General features: G+C 39.5%; 1 protein-coding gene across 2 annotated transcripts in view; it reads right to left on the bottom strand.

Moving 5' to 3' along the window:
- The window catches only part of SLC12A1 (solute carrier family 12 member 1), a 49,055-nt gene that overhangs the window by 14,260 nt on the left and 20,388 nt on the right, over positions 1–14,407 (bottom strand). For both annotated transcript variants that reach the window (XM_075506073.1, XM_075506074.1), the window contains exons 11-19: positions 13,294–13,401; positions 12,369–12,492; positions 11,338–11,439; positions 9,315–9,470; positions 7,498–7,597; positions 7,295–7,406; positions 3,464–3,604; positions 1,476–1,582; positions 511–593 (exon numbers count right to left, since the gene is read on the bottom strand). In XM_075506073.1, the coding sequence (XP_075362188.1) occupies positions 511–593; positions 1,476–1,582; positions 3,464–3,604; positions 7,295–7,406; positions 7,498–7,597; positions 9,315–9,470; positions 11,338–11,439; positions 12,369–12,492; positions 13,294–13,401 (1,033 nt within the window). The remainder of the gene's footprint in view (positions 1–510; positions 594–1,475; positions 1,583–3,463; positions 3,605–7,294; positions 7,407–7,497; positions 7,598–9,314; positions 9,471–11,337; positions 11,440–12,368; positions 12,493–13,293; positions 13,402–14,407) is intronic.

The raw sequence follows: 14,407 nt of genomic DNA, 5'->3' as shown, positions 1-14,407 counted from the left end.
AAGAATGAACAAAAAGATGAAGAGGACAACTGATTTTCCTGTGGGTTCCAGATTTTTGCATGGGTTGGAACTTTCTGGGCGCCAGCGTTCCACAGAGATGGTACCAAAAGTGCAGCTTCCTGATTCCCACCAGTCCCAGAGATGTCAGGTAGGCAGAGGGAGGAAGATGTGCCAAGAGCAGGAAGGAAGCATGCCGCAGAGTGACTGGTTGCTGTGGCATTGCATGATTTTACTGCTTTAGTCTGTGCCTGTGCTGGCAGTGCTTTGGGAGTCGAGTTCTCTGGTGTGCAGAGCCCCTTAATGTGTGAGGCTTGGCCTCCTTCTGTCACTGCCAGTGCTTCAGCAGGGTTTTGGGCAGGATTGAAACTGCAGAAGCAAGGAGGAACTGTAAAAGTTATGGGTGTAGAAACTATTCTAGAAACTAGATGGTGACTCTAAGTATTGGTCAGATTCCTTCTTGTGCTGAGCATGTAACCAGCATACATATTCAGCTATTGAGTCACCACATACCTTGAACCTGGAGGACCTGAGATATATCAAATCCTTGGCTAATTCTGATGATAATCATGCCGAGCTCAAAATCAAAGGCATCACTGAAAGAAAGAAAGGAAAAGAAGAATAAATATCCTTTCACATCATGTATGTTGATGAGGAAAGCTACTTTCAGCAGATCAGTAAAAGTGTTAATGCTCACAGGAAGGTGTTACTGCCATGTACTAGGCTGCTGTAGGTAAAATTGCAGAAGGAATTGCCCAATATTAAGTACTATCAAATTTCTTTCCTCATTTAAAAAAAGGGTATCACTGGGCATGGGAACAGATAGGCTATTCCTGAAATGGGTCTTTCTGACAACACTTTTTAGGAACGAGGTTGCCATTGGGTAACTTTTTTCTGCCTTCTCTAAGGAAATAACAGAACTGGGGTGGATTTTGTTGTTCTTTAACTCGCTTCAGCTTTACAAGTGAATTTTGAGCAAGAATCTGAGAAGCCTGTTTCTAAATGACTGTTTCCTGGCTAAATCCCAACCCACAGAGCTGCTGAGCCTTAGGCACACATGAGGATTGAAGCAAGGCTCTTCCTCTGTCTCCTAGGCTTAAAAGAAGAATTCCATGATGTTCTCTTATTCCCTAAGTATGTACATTAGGGTTGTTTTTCTCTGAGCTCCTGCACACTGAAAATGGGAAAATACAGTTCTGCAAAAGCACTGCTGACAGCAGCGCAGCTTCTTTATGCAGCATTGTCAAGCCACATCAGCTCTGACAGTGCCAGATGTTTGCTAAGCAGATCTTGCTAGGTGTGTGAAGCCAAGGAGCCTTTTTTTAATGGGCAGAAACTTCTGTTGCAGAGCTAGCATGTGTGAACCCAGATTTGTAGGTGTTTTCTTATGTTGTTTCTACATGTCAAATTCTGTATGGAAATGCTATATTAATCTAGTCTAAGAGGAGTAGAAAAGGAGATGCTGAACTGTGACTTACTGTATAACGCCCACATAGTTTTCAACTTGCATGGCAGTGGCATTCCTCCAGTCCTTCTTAAATCCAATCACCAAGGTATTTGGTTTCATTCTACCCAAGCCTGAGGCCTAACAATATTAAAACACTGCTTAAGAAGGTACACACACATGCTTTTACTGTAAATGAAAAGTAATGGCAAAAGATAACTGAAGTAATGTTCTGGAGACACTTACAACTAGATTGCATTTCATGAATGTCCTTCATGCTCATACCCATGCAGAAAGATTAGCTCTAAATCATTCCAACTATAAATGATTTTAGATGACAGAAATGTAGTTTTGCTAAATTAGCATTCATTTGCATTTCTTCTGACATGCTCTCATTAAAATGGTTCAATAACTTGGAATCAAGAGAGAGTTTAAGCACTGTTTGTATGCTCATTCTAACATAATAGCATAAAGCTTTTATCAGATTTGGAATACGCAATAGATGAACTGGGTCTGAAGTCTCTTAAAACACCTCAGATATGCAGAGAAGGCATATCCTCTTAAGAATAATTTTTTTGCCATGAACTTAGAAACTGTTGCCGTTCTGTTTGCTGTATTTTTTCAAAAAGATTATGCAAAATTAGCTGAGCATGCTTGATAGATAAAATTACAGTTTATAAACAGGAATAACAAATGGTTTGTCAAGATATTAGATTGCCTGCAAAACTAAGACTGGATGCTAAAACCTGAACAAGTAAGGGTTGTCAGATCTAGATTCAGCTAATGTAATTTTTATAGAAATCTAAGTACTCAATGTCTTGGGAACCTTCAGGAGGAGACCCACAAATACACCCGCTTGTCAAGCTGTTACACTTGCCAGTTTTTACTACTAGCAAAAAGAAAATAGATAACTGTTGGAACCTTGGTGGGTTTTTTTGAGTAGCACTGATACATCTGCACTATTTACATTGAAATGAATAATTGGTTGGCAAAGCAATGCAGATGTCCTTAGGTTACAATAATGATGGTATGGTTATCCTTCTGTTTGCTGGAAGGGAATTATTTGTGGTCCAGTAGTTAACTTTGGCAATAGTGTTTAAGTAGTAATGGAAAGGAAGACATCATCAGACTGTAACAGTTCTCAAAAACATCAGAAGGATCTCCTACTGAGACAATGTATAAACCCAAGATGAAGTGTCCTTGTGACACTTTGATAGAACAAAGGGATCTTTATTAATAATATTTCATCTTGCTCAATTGTACTGTCCATTCAGCAAGTGTACAAAGAGCACTGGTAGGCTCTTTGTACACTGGTAGGCTCAGTGGGTGACTGTTACCCAGAGTATTTTAGTCAATTCCCTACTGTCTCAGTTTGTACTGATGTCTTTTCAGCAGTGTATTTTGTGCAAAGGATGGGAATTTTCTCTACGTTTTGCCTCAGTACCTGTATGTTTAAATATTCATATATGAGAGAGAGACAGGAAGATGAAAAATATTAAAACAGTGCCTCTGTGCTTTCGTTAAGGCCATTTTAAATGGAGTGTTGGAAATGATCTGCTGTATTCTGAGAGTAATAGAAAAATATTGCAGACTCTTTTATTTAGATGGCCTTCTCTCTGTTTGCAGAAAATGTATATTACACACTTTCAGTTTTCAATGAATGCAAAAATGTTCTCAGATATTTAATATACTGCATAATACCCAACAATAGAATTGAAGTGTATCAAGTGTTGGCTGCATAGACATTCATATGTTGCCCTGTAGATGCCTCTCTTTTTTTATAATAGTGTCTTGTTCACTTATGAGAGAATCAGTCTGCCTTGTCTCTTAATTCATAGCCCAGAACTAGTTCTCTTTATGAAATAACCTGTAATATAAATACATGTACCCCAGAATGTCCTTTCTGTTTATAACATTATCCATATATACATAGGACTTCTTAACAAGTAAACAGTAATGCTTTACATAAAGGGATGCTTTGATGTAAAACTCTTCTGTGTGTTCTGTAAACAAAAAGCTTACTTGAAGTAGGCTTTTGACTCCATCTCTGAAGCTGTCAGCTGCCACTGCTGCATAAAAGGCTTTTCTTTTGTTCTTTGTGAGCCAGGCCTGCTTTTTTGCCATGCCACTGTTCATCTCCTTAACACACAGCTTGCGTGGTCCCTGCATGATACAATAAAATATTATTGAGAAGGCTTTGTATTATACATCACACAGTGATTTTGAAGGAGTTACCTGGTCCGCTGTGGGAGTGAATGGAGAGAGTCAGAAAAATAGATTTCCAAAAAGGGTCCACAGAGATTCAGCCCTTTGAAAAGAACTGTGCTGCTAACATAATTCACATTCTGTTCGAGAGGGCTGAGGCTGTTAATGCTACTTAAATATAGTGATTCTGACAGAAAGAAGGACTACTATGGATTGTAACATCTTAGAAACATAGCTAAGGTATGATGAAGCATCTCGGAGTGAATAAAGTCCCTCCCTGACTTGCCTACGTAAACAAGTCTTAGCAGATCTAAATATACATGGTTAAGATCCTATCTACTAATAGTAAGAGAAAAGGGTTGTTGCCATACATTTAAAGATGCAAATGCCTTTGTTACCAGGTTCTTCCAGTGGTCATCTGGTAATTTAATGAGACAAAATCCATGTGCATATCCAAGTCACAGGACATGATACACTGACTGGGCAGCAGAGAATGGGCTGGTCCCCAAAAGATTAGGCCCAAGGAAGGCATCAAGTTTGCAATCAAGGCCTTTAGAAAGATTTGAGATAAGTTTGGGAAGCATGTACCTGAATTTAATTGATTTTAAAAATCTGTGCTCTTAAGTTGAGTTTAAGGTTTGCTAGGTTTTGTTTATTCCCTTTCATGTTGTCTTTAGGAAGCTGAATCAGTAGTCCAGATCATCTGCAGTGAAGATGAAACTCAGAGGGACGCTCATGAGTCTCAGATACTGGTAAAACCAAAACCAACACTAAAAGTGTTACCGGGCTGGACAGGTAGTCTTTGCTTTCCAAGGCAGAATAGAAGAGCAGAATTGTAAACTGTGGGAGTGTGTCCAGCAACATCAGAGACAGAAGCAATAATGAGACGTGCCAGAAGGATGGAGCTGGCTTGGAAGCACGTGGAATCCAGTGAGTATTTCTGTGTGCCTAACTCGGGAAGTGGTACCAGCTTGGTTTGTTATAAACAGATAGTTTTGAACTTTAGTTTGCTGCAGAGTTTCATTTTTGTGCAGAACACATTCCTTCGTGCTTTTTAAAATCTGTAATGTTTTTGAGGTTGTTAGCAAGTTGCAATTTTGGTTCCAATGGAACAGATAACTACAGAAATCGGTAGAAGTTTCTTATAATATAAAACTAGGAAGGCTTGGTAAACTCATGCTCAGGAGATTGTATTTCAAAATTCATATTTAAATCTTTTGCATTTAAAGTAAGTTAGTATATGGTAGCTTCTTCTGGTAAGCTGGGAAACTGGTTGAAATAGAGCTGAGGGAGACTCAGATTTTTTTGTCCCTAGCCAATAAAGTAAGCTCAAAACTTATTTCCCATTCAAGAACAGTGTATAAACCTGAACTGAAAGAAATTCTCTCCAAAATGAAATGTATGGGAAGGATCACTTAATTCAAAATCAATTTCTAAAAGGTGATTTTGAATGTAAACCCAAAGTGTCCTTCTTCCAAAACTTTTCAGCCTTACTGAAACTTTTTTTTTGCCTTCCTGGAAGAAAATGTGATGTACTATACATTTATGTAGACGTAGAAATAACTGCAGTACATTTACTTTAGTGAATTGGCATTGGCTGCTAGAAAAGGAGGCAAGGGCTTCCAAATATACTTTCCAGCTAGTTCCATCTAAAAACCAGAAAATAGCATTGAGAAAGAAGCTGTGAAATGACCTGGCAGGTTTCATATGTCATGTTTTTATCTGTGCCTTTTTCATTAGAATTATATAAAAATTAGAATAATGTATTATTACAGAATAGACATAATATTTCATTAGAATATAATTTCATTAGATTATGTCTATTCTATAATAATATATTATTCTAATTTTTATATAATTCTAATGAAAAAGGCACAGATAAAAACATGACACAGATTATATATATATATATATATAAAAAAAAGTGAGTTTTGACCTGATCAAAAGTAGGCTGGGTTGATGCTCACTCAGGTGTTGTCCCTCATGTATGTTTCTGAACTCCTTATGGCTATTTGGGAAGTACAAGGGAAAGGATGAGAGAGTCCATGTGATCTTCCTTTAATGAGATCATGCTACATTCTTTGGTGACAGTAAATGTACTGGAGTTTGTTTAGATTTAATGGGTGTAACTTAAGAAGAGCTTGATCCTGACTGTTGGAAGAGTAGTGTGAAGAGCTGAGAATAGCAAGTTGAACAATAAGGTTGACGTTCCCTTGTGGGTAAGGAGAGGAGCAAAAAAAGTCTTACCCTTCTTCCCAGTCTCTCTAAGGAGGGTACCTGAGGATAGTTTCACAACTGGCTTGCACAATATGTTTCTGCTGGCCAAGGGGACAGTCCCACCCTTCTATCAGATGACAGCCTATCTGTGTCCTTCCCTACTCCTCCTCCCTATCAGTGTTAATGTTTGTGCAATTGTACAAAGAGTCCGGTGAATTTGTAGACTGAGTGAAGACTAACCTTGCAAAAATATTTTACGTGAAGGCAGGGAGTAAAAGCAGAATAGCCCTTTTTACTAGAAACTCAGACTGTTCAAGCCAACATTAAAAAAACAATGAAAAAGCTTATACTAGCAAAATAGACTTAGTTTTTTGTGTAGACAGGAAGAAAATTTCAGTTCTCCACAGAAAGTACTAATATTAGAGAAACATGCCTAAGAATTAAGAAAACTTGCTGAAACTCAACTTTAGGAAGCTACATAGTGTCAGGATCTTGTTGGGATTGATTCTATGCTTACTGAATGCAGTGGGAAAGCTAACAATAATTACAGTAGAGAAGAGTTAGGACCATTCACTCTTTATAGATTCATTTGCTTTGGGAAGAATTGCACGTAGATCTTCTGTACTCCCTTTCTGCAATGTGGCAGCATCAAATGAATTATTCCTATGCTCCTGTAGAGGAATAAATTATCTTGCCTGGACCGACTCTATTAGTTAGATTCTGCAGCCCCATTTCGTGTCATGAGCTGGGTTTTTTTCCTCTCAAAATTAAAAGGTCATTGTAATATTTAAAATACATTTTCTCCTCTGCACTACAAACCTATCTATTTTTGTTCTGTCCTAATGAGAGACTAGATCTTCATCCTTTAAGATACATCATTTCCTGTATATTTATAACTAGAAATATACTTTGGTCCTCTCTTTAGATCTCAGAAGAGCACGTTTATCCTCAAAATTAGCATTGTTACAGTTTTGGAGAAACCACTGCAAAGAGAGCTGAATTACTTGCCAACCCCCAACACTGCAAATCAGTGACAAAGCTGAAAATAGCCTAGGTAGTTTGACTCTTGCACTATAATCCTTCAAGTTGGGGGTTTGTTTGTTTGTGTTTTTAAGCCTTGCTGTGTCAATTTAAAAAAAAAAATCTTTCCTTGTAATGCTTTATTTTTTCAAACCATTTTTTGCTCCATCTACTATGAACTCTGAAATGCATCTCAATGAGGCATTTACCAGCAGGCTCTGTATCAGCCGATAGCTTTCTTGTCAAGACTTATGACAAAATTCATTCTCAGTGCGTATCTCTTTCATGGTCTGCACAGACGCCCGTCAGCACCAATGGGAACATTGTGTGCCGAGTGAGAGTGGAATGTGTAATGGAGATCTGCAGCACCCACTGGTGCTGAATTTTCGGATTTATATGAGTTGACCTTACCGTGTACACTTCACAACAGATGCACAGCCCGTTGTTCTTTGTGAAAGTATGTGTGATGTCTAGCAGAGCAGGCCTGATCATAGGAGCTCCTGTTAATGCTATGCACTGGGGTCTGTTAGGAGGAAAAAAGAGGTTGTATTTAATTGGGTGACGTACTTATTCTGAATAAGCCAAGCCATTCTACTGTTCACTGGAAATCTTACCTGAAGTTTTTCACATGGTCTTCCACTGTAGTTAATGCCAGAGCGCTGTCTAAGGCATTAATATAGTAAAGAGCCTGTGTAGAAGAGCCCCAATTTACTTCTGCATTAATAAAGATAAATAATGCATATTAAACCATGGGCTTTTCCCTGTGTTCTACTGCAAAGGTCAGCAATCATGTTATCTATGAGCCAAAGCAGGGTATATTCTCTCATGCTTCATAGATACAGAGCTATCATTCTTTGTGCTTCATAATAGAATAGGTTTTGCTTGTGTGATGCAAAAACAAACATGCAAATAAATATTCTCATTATTTATATAAAAATTGTGGGGAATGTTCTTCCTCTGCTTAAAAAAAACCATTTTCTTCTCTGTTCCATTAACTTTATATCCTTCCCCCATGTATAAAATGGACAGCCCCGAGTCATGTATTTGGTGCAGAATTTCAGGAAGTTCAAATTAAACCATTAGGAAGGAACATTGCTAGCTCCAACTAGCTCTGTTCTACTATATAGGTAAAAAATTGTTCTCCAAAACCAATTTTGGCATATACCTCTTTTCTTGTTATTGTGCAGCTGTTTGGATGGAGACCGATAAGAAACAGCTTTCCACACTTTGAGATCGACATGAATGCAGGTCAAGTCCCGTTATGCAAAGATACAAAGCTAATACTTAGTGCAACTAAGTGGAGATTTCTGTAGAGGTCATCTTTTCGAAGGGATATTAGTCTTTTCTGAACCCTTCAGTTGTTGGTAAATAAGCGCTGAACAAAAGTCACTCTCTTAGAGAGCAGGAGATAGATAGCTTTCGTAGAGTGTCTTCAGTGAATTTAACCAAGCTTTGAGCTGCTACTTTGCAGCAAGGACACTGGCAATATACTAGGAAAGGGTAGAAATCCTCAAATGCTTTTGACAAACTGTCTTGTGACAGGTGTGTTCTCCTACAGCTGATGATATTTACAGGAAGAGAACCACAGACCATCCCAGTGGGTATAAGAGCACAGATAGGGAGGACACACAACAGTGCAGCAATATACACAGAAGAGAATAACACAGGCTCAGACTAGGTGTTGCTATCCCAAGCTAGCTGCAATGAAAGCACATCTTCTGCTGGGAAACTTGCCTCTTTTATTTGTATTAATTTTTTTCTACTGCAGAAGTAATTCAGATGGTTAGCAATGAGATCTGGACCTGGGTTAGTTTTGTCCTGGATGTGAATAACCAGACTGTGCGGTCTCCTACTGGTGCTGTATTGTACTAGCGCACAGATTTCTGAGGACAGCTCCTGTGATTTGCTGAGCCTGCTAAGCAGTTTTTTCCAGCAGTAAAGTGTGCCCATCTTTCTTGATTTACTGAGGAATTGTGGGGAGCTGCTGGAGGAGGATCAGTTCATGAGTAATTCAGCTTTCATTTTTGTTCTATAATGGACAGCAGGTTTACATTTTGAGTGAGGACCTCAGAGGAGTCAGCTGAGAGCACAGCAAAATTCAGGTAAGGTTTTGTGTGTGGATGGAAAAAAAATTATGAGTGATACTCAAGTAAAAGCCCAAATGTCGTAAAGATGTGGTGGGAATAAACTGGTGTGCTGGAACATTTACACAAAGCCCTGAACCACACTTGTTAAACAGGCAAAAATTCACCAGACTATCATCTTACTCTATATTATATAAAGTGGGATTTAATGGGATGCACCAGACTTCCCTCTAAAGAAAGGTATCAGAGAAAAAGTAATGTCTAATTCTGTAAGCAGAGTTAATTCCTGTAAAATCCAGTCTGGCTGCATAATATATACACAAAATAATAGTGTTTTGTGGCCTTACCTGGTTTCTTGTATGTTACATAAATATATAGAAAGAGCTCAATGGCATAAGTGATGAGAGCTGCCCACCAGTTGATGACAAACATGACACCACAGCACAACAGGGCTCCAAAAAGTGACACCCACATGTTGTAATATCTGAATGCAGGTCTCCAACCTGTTTAAAGAGAATTGAGGAAATTGGAAGAGCATAAAATATATTGATGAAATGGTGATCCACTGATTTTGCACATACAAACCCATGTGCCATTTGTTTCAGGCTCTGTCAGAAGGAGTGGGAGTGGTATGTGCAAATTCTCAGGCATCATGAGTATCAACAGATACTTCCAGGTGCTGGCTAATGTAGATTTCTATATGTAGAGAGTACGGGGTCTTACAAGCCTTTTACTGCAAACCCGTTCCTACTGCTTTGTCCAGCCTGGCTTTGAGTAGCCATTCTGTTTATATGCATTTTTGCCAAATTAAAGCTCACTGGTTCAGAACTGAAAATGGATTTTCCCGTAACTCCAGGTAATTGGCTACTGTGTCCTTTTGATGCATATACATAGAACTTATTAATGGTAGCTAAACACTTGCTGAGAGGAGAGTTTATCGCAATACTGTAAGTGCACCTGTCTTAAACTTGGTAATTGCCTGGCCTCACTTTAGAAAAATAAAATAATTTGTAATTGACTTTAAAAAGATATTATTCCTGCTGCTTTTCAGCTGCAGTACTGAATCCATCCCCTGCTAGCAATTAAAATGATGAGGCAAGCAGTGAACCTCCATGGTTTGCAGGTCTCTGCCAGGTGTTCTACAGAGCAGACTTTGGAGAGGGGAAAAAACATGGAAGATACAAGGAAAGGCTGAGCAACCCTATCTTGGATCATCTTTGTAATGAGGGAATGGGAAGGTCCTGCTGTGAAGAAACTTGCTCTCCTGCAGCCTTGCAATTATTATAGTCTATTGCTGTGAATTGGCAGAAATTAACTGGAGGAAATGAGAAAAGAAAAATGGCTGCAGTTTTGTCTGAAATGTTAAGTAGTGGCAGAGTAGAGTTAGATGCCTACACATGAAGTCTATAGAGGTAATTTTTACTCAGCTCCAAGGCCTGGTAGAGCAGATCTGCATTTGTTCAGCTGTGCAGGTAATTAGCAGAAGTGCTCATCTTTTCTGCCCTCTGAACAAATGGCACCATGCAGATCTATAGGAAGGAAGTTGATGTAGGCATTTATGTCACTACTGCAGTTTCTTCACACTGGAAATCAAGATGTATTCCTCACTCCTTAAATTGAATAATTCATTCACAGCGGCAGGAAATTGTCTTTCCTGTGTGTCAAAAACAGTGTTGCTCAGCTGATTGACTTTAGTCCATAAGGTGTCACCCCTTCATTCATGAAGACGATGAGAATTATTCTGCTGTGGCGATGCACAAGCCTGAAAGCCAGTATGTTCCTTTGCTGCACAAATGTAGAGAGGGGCTCTCAAGTAACCCTTGAACAGGACCTCATTGTGCTTCACTCTACAATTCTGCTATTAGCCACTGCAGAGCTGTGCTGATGCTGTTTGGTGGACCTGTTCTTGTTCTACATCTTCCCTTCCAGGCAGTATCACTTCTAGTGCAATTACTGTTCTTATGAGCCTTCCTGTAAATTTCACTGTAGATTTGGAGGAGAAGGGTATACTGGCTCCCCACTATACCATGCTTACTTTATGTGGCTAGAGTTGGCATAGGTTTTTATCCACTCGTGTTGTGTGATGGTGAGGGGAAAAAAACACCCTGAGGAGGAGCATTTCTGCTCCACTGGGATCCATCGAAGTCTCTTTCATCCTGTACAACTGTAGGGAATGTAAGGACTAGAGCCATTATTTTTATCTTTTGGAGATAAATAAAATGTCATCATATTCAATGAGAGCAGTAAAACCTCAGATCACATAGGTTAGATATTTTACAGGTACTGCAGCTTTCTCTGACATACAGTCAAAAACTTGCAGAGATCAGGCTATGAAACCCACATTTAAATCACTGGTGAATGCAGACTCACCTGGAGATTTTGCGTATGAGGCATGAAAGCAGGAGAAATTAATCAAAGCGTATGAAGCCAGGAAGAAATTGGAGATGATGGGAGCAATGGTATTCAATTCAGCTGCAAAACACACACACACAAGTATGACACAGGCACCGGTTTCCTAGATTGTTGGATAGCTTTTTCCTGATGATGCATTAAATCTGGACACTGTCTGAATTTGTCATCTAGGGAGAGCTTGGGTATTTTCCTGTGGTACTAATTTAAGGCCACCTTGATATAGCTTCATTCATATTAAGTAGTGTCTGCTGATGCTGATTTTAATAATATTATGTGCTATGCAAGGTTACTCTGATTCTACAGACTGGCTCTTAATGATGTAGATCTGGTGTAAATTTCAGAATTTTAAATACATAATTGAGAGGACAGATGTGTTTCACAAAAGACTTATCGTTAAAACTTACTGTTTTGCTTTTTAAATGGCAATCTGAATTCTCTCTACTACACTTCCCATTTACTTAGTGTCACAGAGTTTGACTTTCAAATCTTGCAAAAACTAATTTAAAAATCCCCACACCCTAAATATGGTAGCTGGGATCTTCTACCACCAATGCTGGTGAACTGGGATTTGCTTTGGAGCTGACTGTGAGGAAAGCTTGGCAGAGTAGGTTTCCTAATTATCTCAGAATTACCTCAGAGCTATGTGCAATATAAACTGGAAAACCATTTTCAAAGTTGGTGACTTTGCATTATTTGATATAGTTCTAAGCACTGCCCTCTTCCAGTGGAGTGAACAGGAATTGCACCTACTTGGCATCTCTGAAAATGAGGCTATGGTGGCGCTGAGATGTTACTGGAGTTCCACTTGGTTTCTTTATGCCTTCTTTAAGAATAATGGAATTGCAACCAGGTCTTTGAGTGTGCTTGGGCTTATGTCAGAGCTTACCTGGCTGGAAATTTTTCTAACCATAGCTAATTATTGTATTAAAATAGCAGTTTATATAATTTCAAAACATGAGATTATAGCAGTTGTGTAACGATATACAAACCAATCAAAATGAATGCCATAGCAATCACGAAAGTGAGAACATATCCCCTGATGGGCTCGTTGTTTTTTCCATATCCTTTGGCAAAGAAGTGGAGCCCTCTGTAGATGTTGTCCTTGCAAAGAGCCTGGTAGACAAATCAGAACTTAATTCTATTAAGCAGTGCTTTCTTACATCAGAAGTTCACTGTCTGTGAGTGACAGCTTACTAGGCTTTTGCGAAACAAAAATTAAATCTTAGTACTTCGAGCACATCTACTGCTATGGCACATAAAATTTCAAATAAGGTGATAAACCAATATGCTACTATATTATTATATAGCAGGAAAACAGAATCACAGGTATTTAACACTTATTCAGTGCTTTAAAAAAATATTAACTGAATAGCTAAATAGAGTCTAAACTGGAGGAAGCTGAAGCACAAGTCAGTGGCTTGGTGTAAGTTGTACAGGTTCTCTTTCTGTCCCGTGCCCTCTGTTCCCATTCTGTCCACATTGCTGCTGCCCAGACAGCTTCTGGACAGCCGGCTTGAGCACATCTGCCAGCACCTGAATCTTATGGTCCTGAGGGCTCCTGTGCATATTCCTGGCACTCCTGTGCTTACAGGGTGGCTTTCTGTAAGGAGATAGACGTGGTCCTGGAAGTAGCCTTGAAGCTATCTATAACAAGCACACGTGTATCCCCTGCTCCTACAGCAAAGCTGAGCTCTGTCCAAAGGAACATTATGATCCTAAATGCTCACCCCTGTATGAGGGTGGTAAGACCTGCCTATTTCTGTTGAAAAACATTCTGCATACTGTTTTCCCTGCCTCTTCCTCCCACGTGTGTCAGTGTTATTTAAATATTTATCATATTTGGCACAGAGTTCAACTAAATTGTATGACTTTGAAGTAAAATAGAGTATAAGGAAATGGATAGTTTAATTTTACCTGGAAAACTTTGGGTGCGCTGACAAGAGATGCCAGAGCTGATGACAGAGTCGCAGAAAAGATGCCAGCTGTGATGAGAGGACCAAAGCCAGACACCATGCTCATCACCTTTAGGGAAAAAAGAATAGTCGGGCTTGTGTTTGGATACACTTTTTGGTCACAGACCTATTTACGTACTCTGTTTCTATGTGTCTCTGCTTTTCACAGTCCTAAATTCAATATACTGTGAAGTAGGTAAGTACTATTATTCCTGTTTTAGTAAAAAGCAGTGGAGGCATAGCCAAATTTTTATACAAGTATGCAGCTGTCTGCTGAGGGAGACAAGTACTCTGTGAGATCTTCTCACCTCCTTTACTAACTGGTTGCTATAAGTAACAGCCTCTACTTGATGGGTAAAAAGCCAGCTTGTAGCAAGAAGGGAAAATGGAAACAGCGTGGCAAAGCACCAAAGGACAAAATGTGGTTGGATGCACTTACTTTGGTTTGGATTGGATTTTTTTCTTAATTATTTAGTATGGCTAAAAAAGAGAGAAGGTGCCTGATTGCGCTGGCATAACAGCAGTGCTGCAAACAGTGATGATGGTCACCGCCAGGCCTCCCTCAGCCCTCCCAGAGGGGCTGCGCTGGCCTCTGGGACCAGACCACTGAAGCAAAAGGGTTGTTGGGAAGCACCAGGCAAGGAAGCTAAAAGATAAAGTGGGCAGATGTGATTGCCAGATGCTTTCTGGTGTGTAGGAAGTACTCCTTGAAAGAAACCAGTTAATCCTGGAGATTTGTCAGATGAAGGCATATTTTTTTCTGACTTTAGTCTGGCAAAGATAAATGCAAGAAGTGAAACTGTTTATGGCTGTAGGAAGGTCACTGATTTTAGGGGTTGCCCTGGGTCTGGGCAGCTGAACTGGGGTGGGAGTGAGGATGGCAAATGATCAAGAAAGGAAGGAAAAGTACTCTGTGACAGAGATAGCATATCCCTTTTAAGGTGGTCACCTAGCCCTGTCATTTAGCAGAGCCAGCTGGGAAAAAAGCAAGTGACTTTAAAAGCTACAAATGGCTAGTTGAAAAGCAAGTGCAGGTGGGTGGTGAGCTCCTCTCGTGGGCCGCGAAGCACAGGGGC

The sequence above is a fragment of the Mycteria americana genome, chromosome 6 (genome assembly GCF_035582795.1).
Source record: "Mycteria americana isolate JAX WOST 10 ecotype Jacksonville Zoo and Gardens chromosome 6, USCA_MyAme_1.0, whole genome shotgun sequence".
Lineage (NCBI taxonomy): Eukaryota > Metazoa > Chordata > Aves > Ciconiiformes > Ciconiidae > Mycteria > Mycteria americana.
Note: the sequence above shows the minus strand (reverse complement) of the source record. Positions and strands in the feature narration are given on the sequence as shown.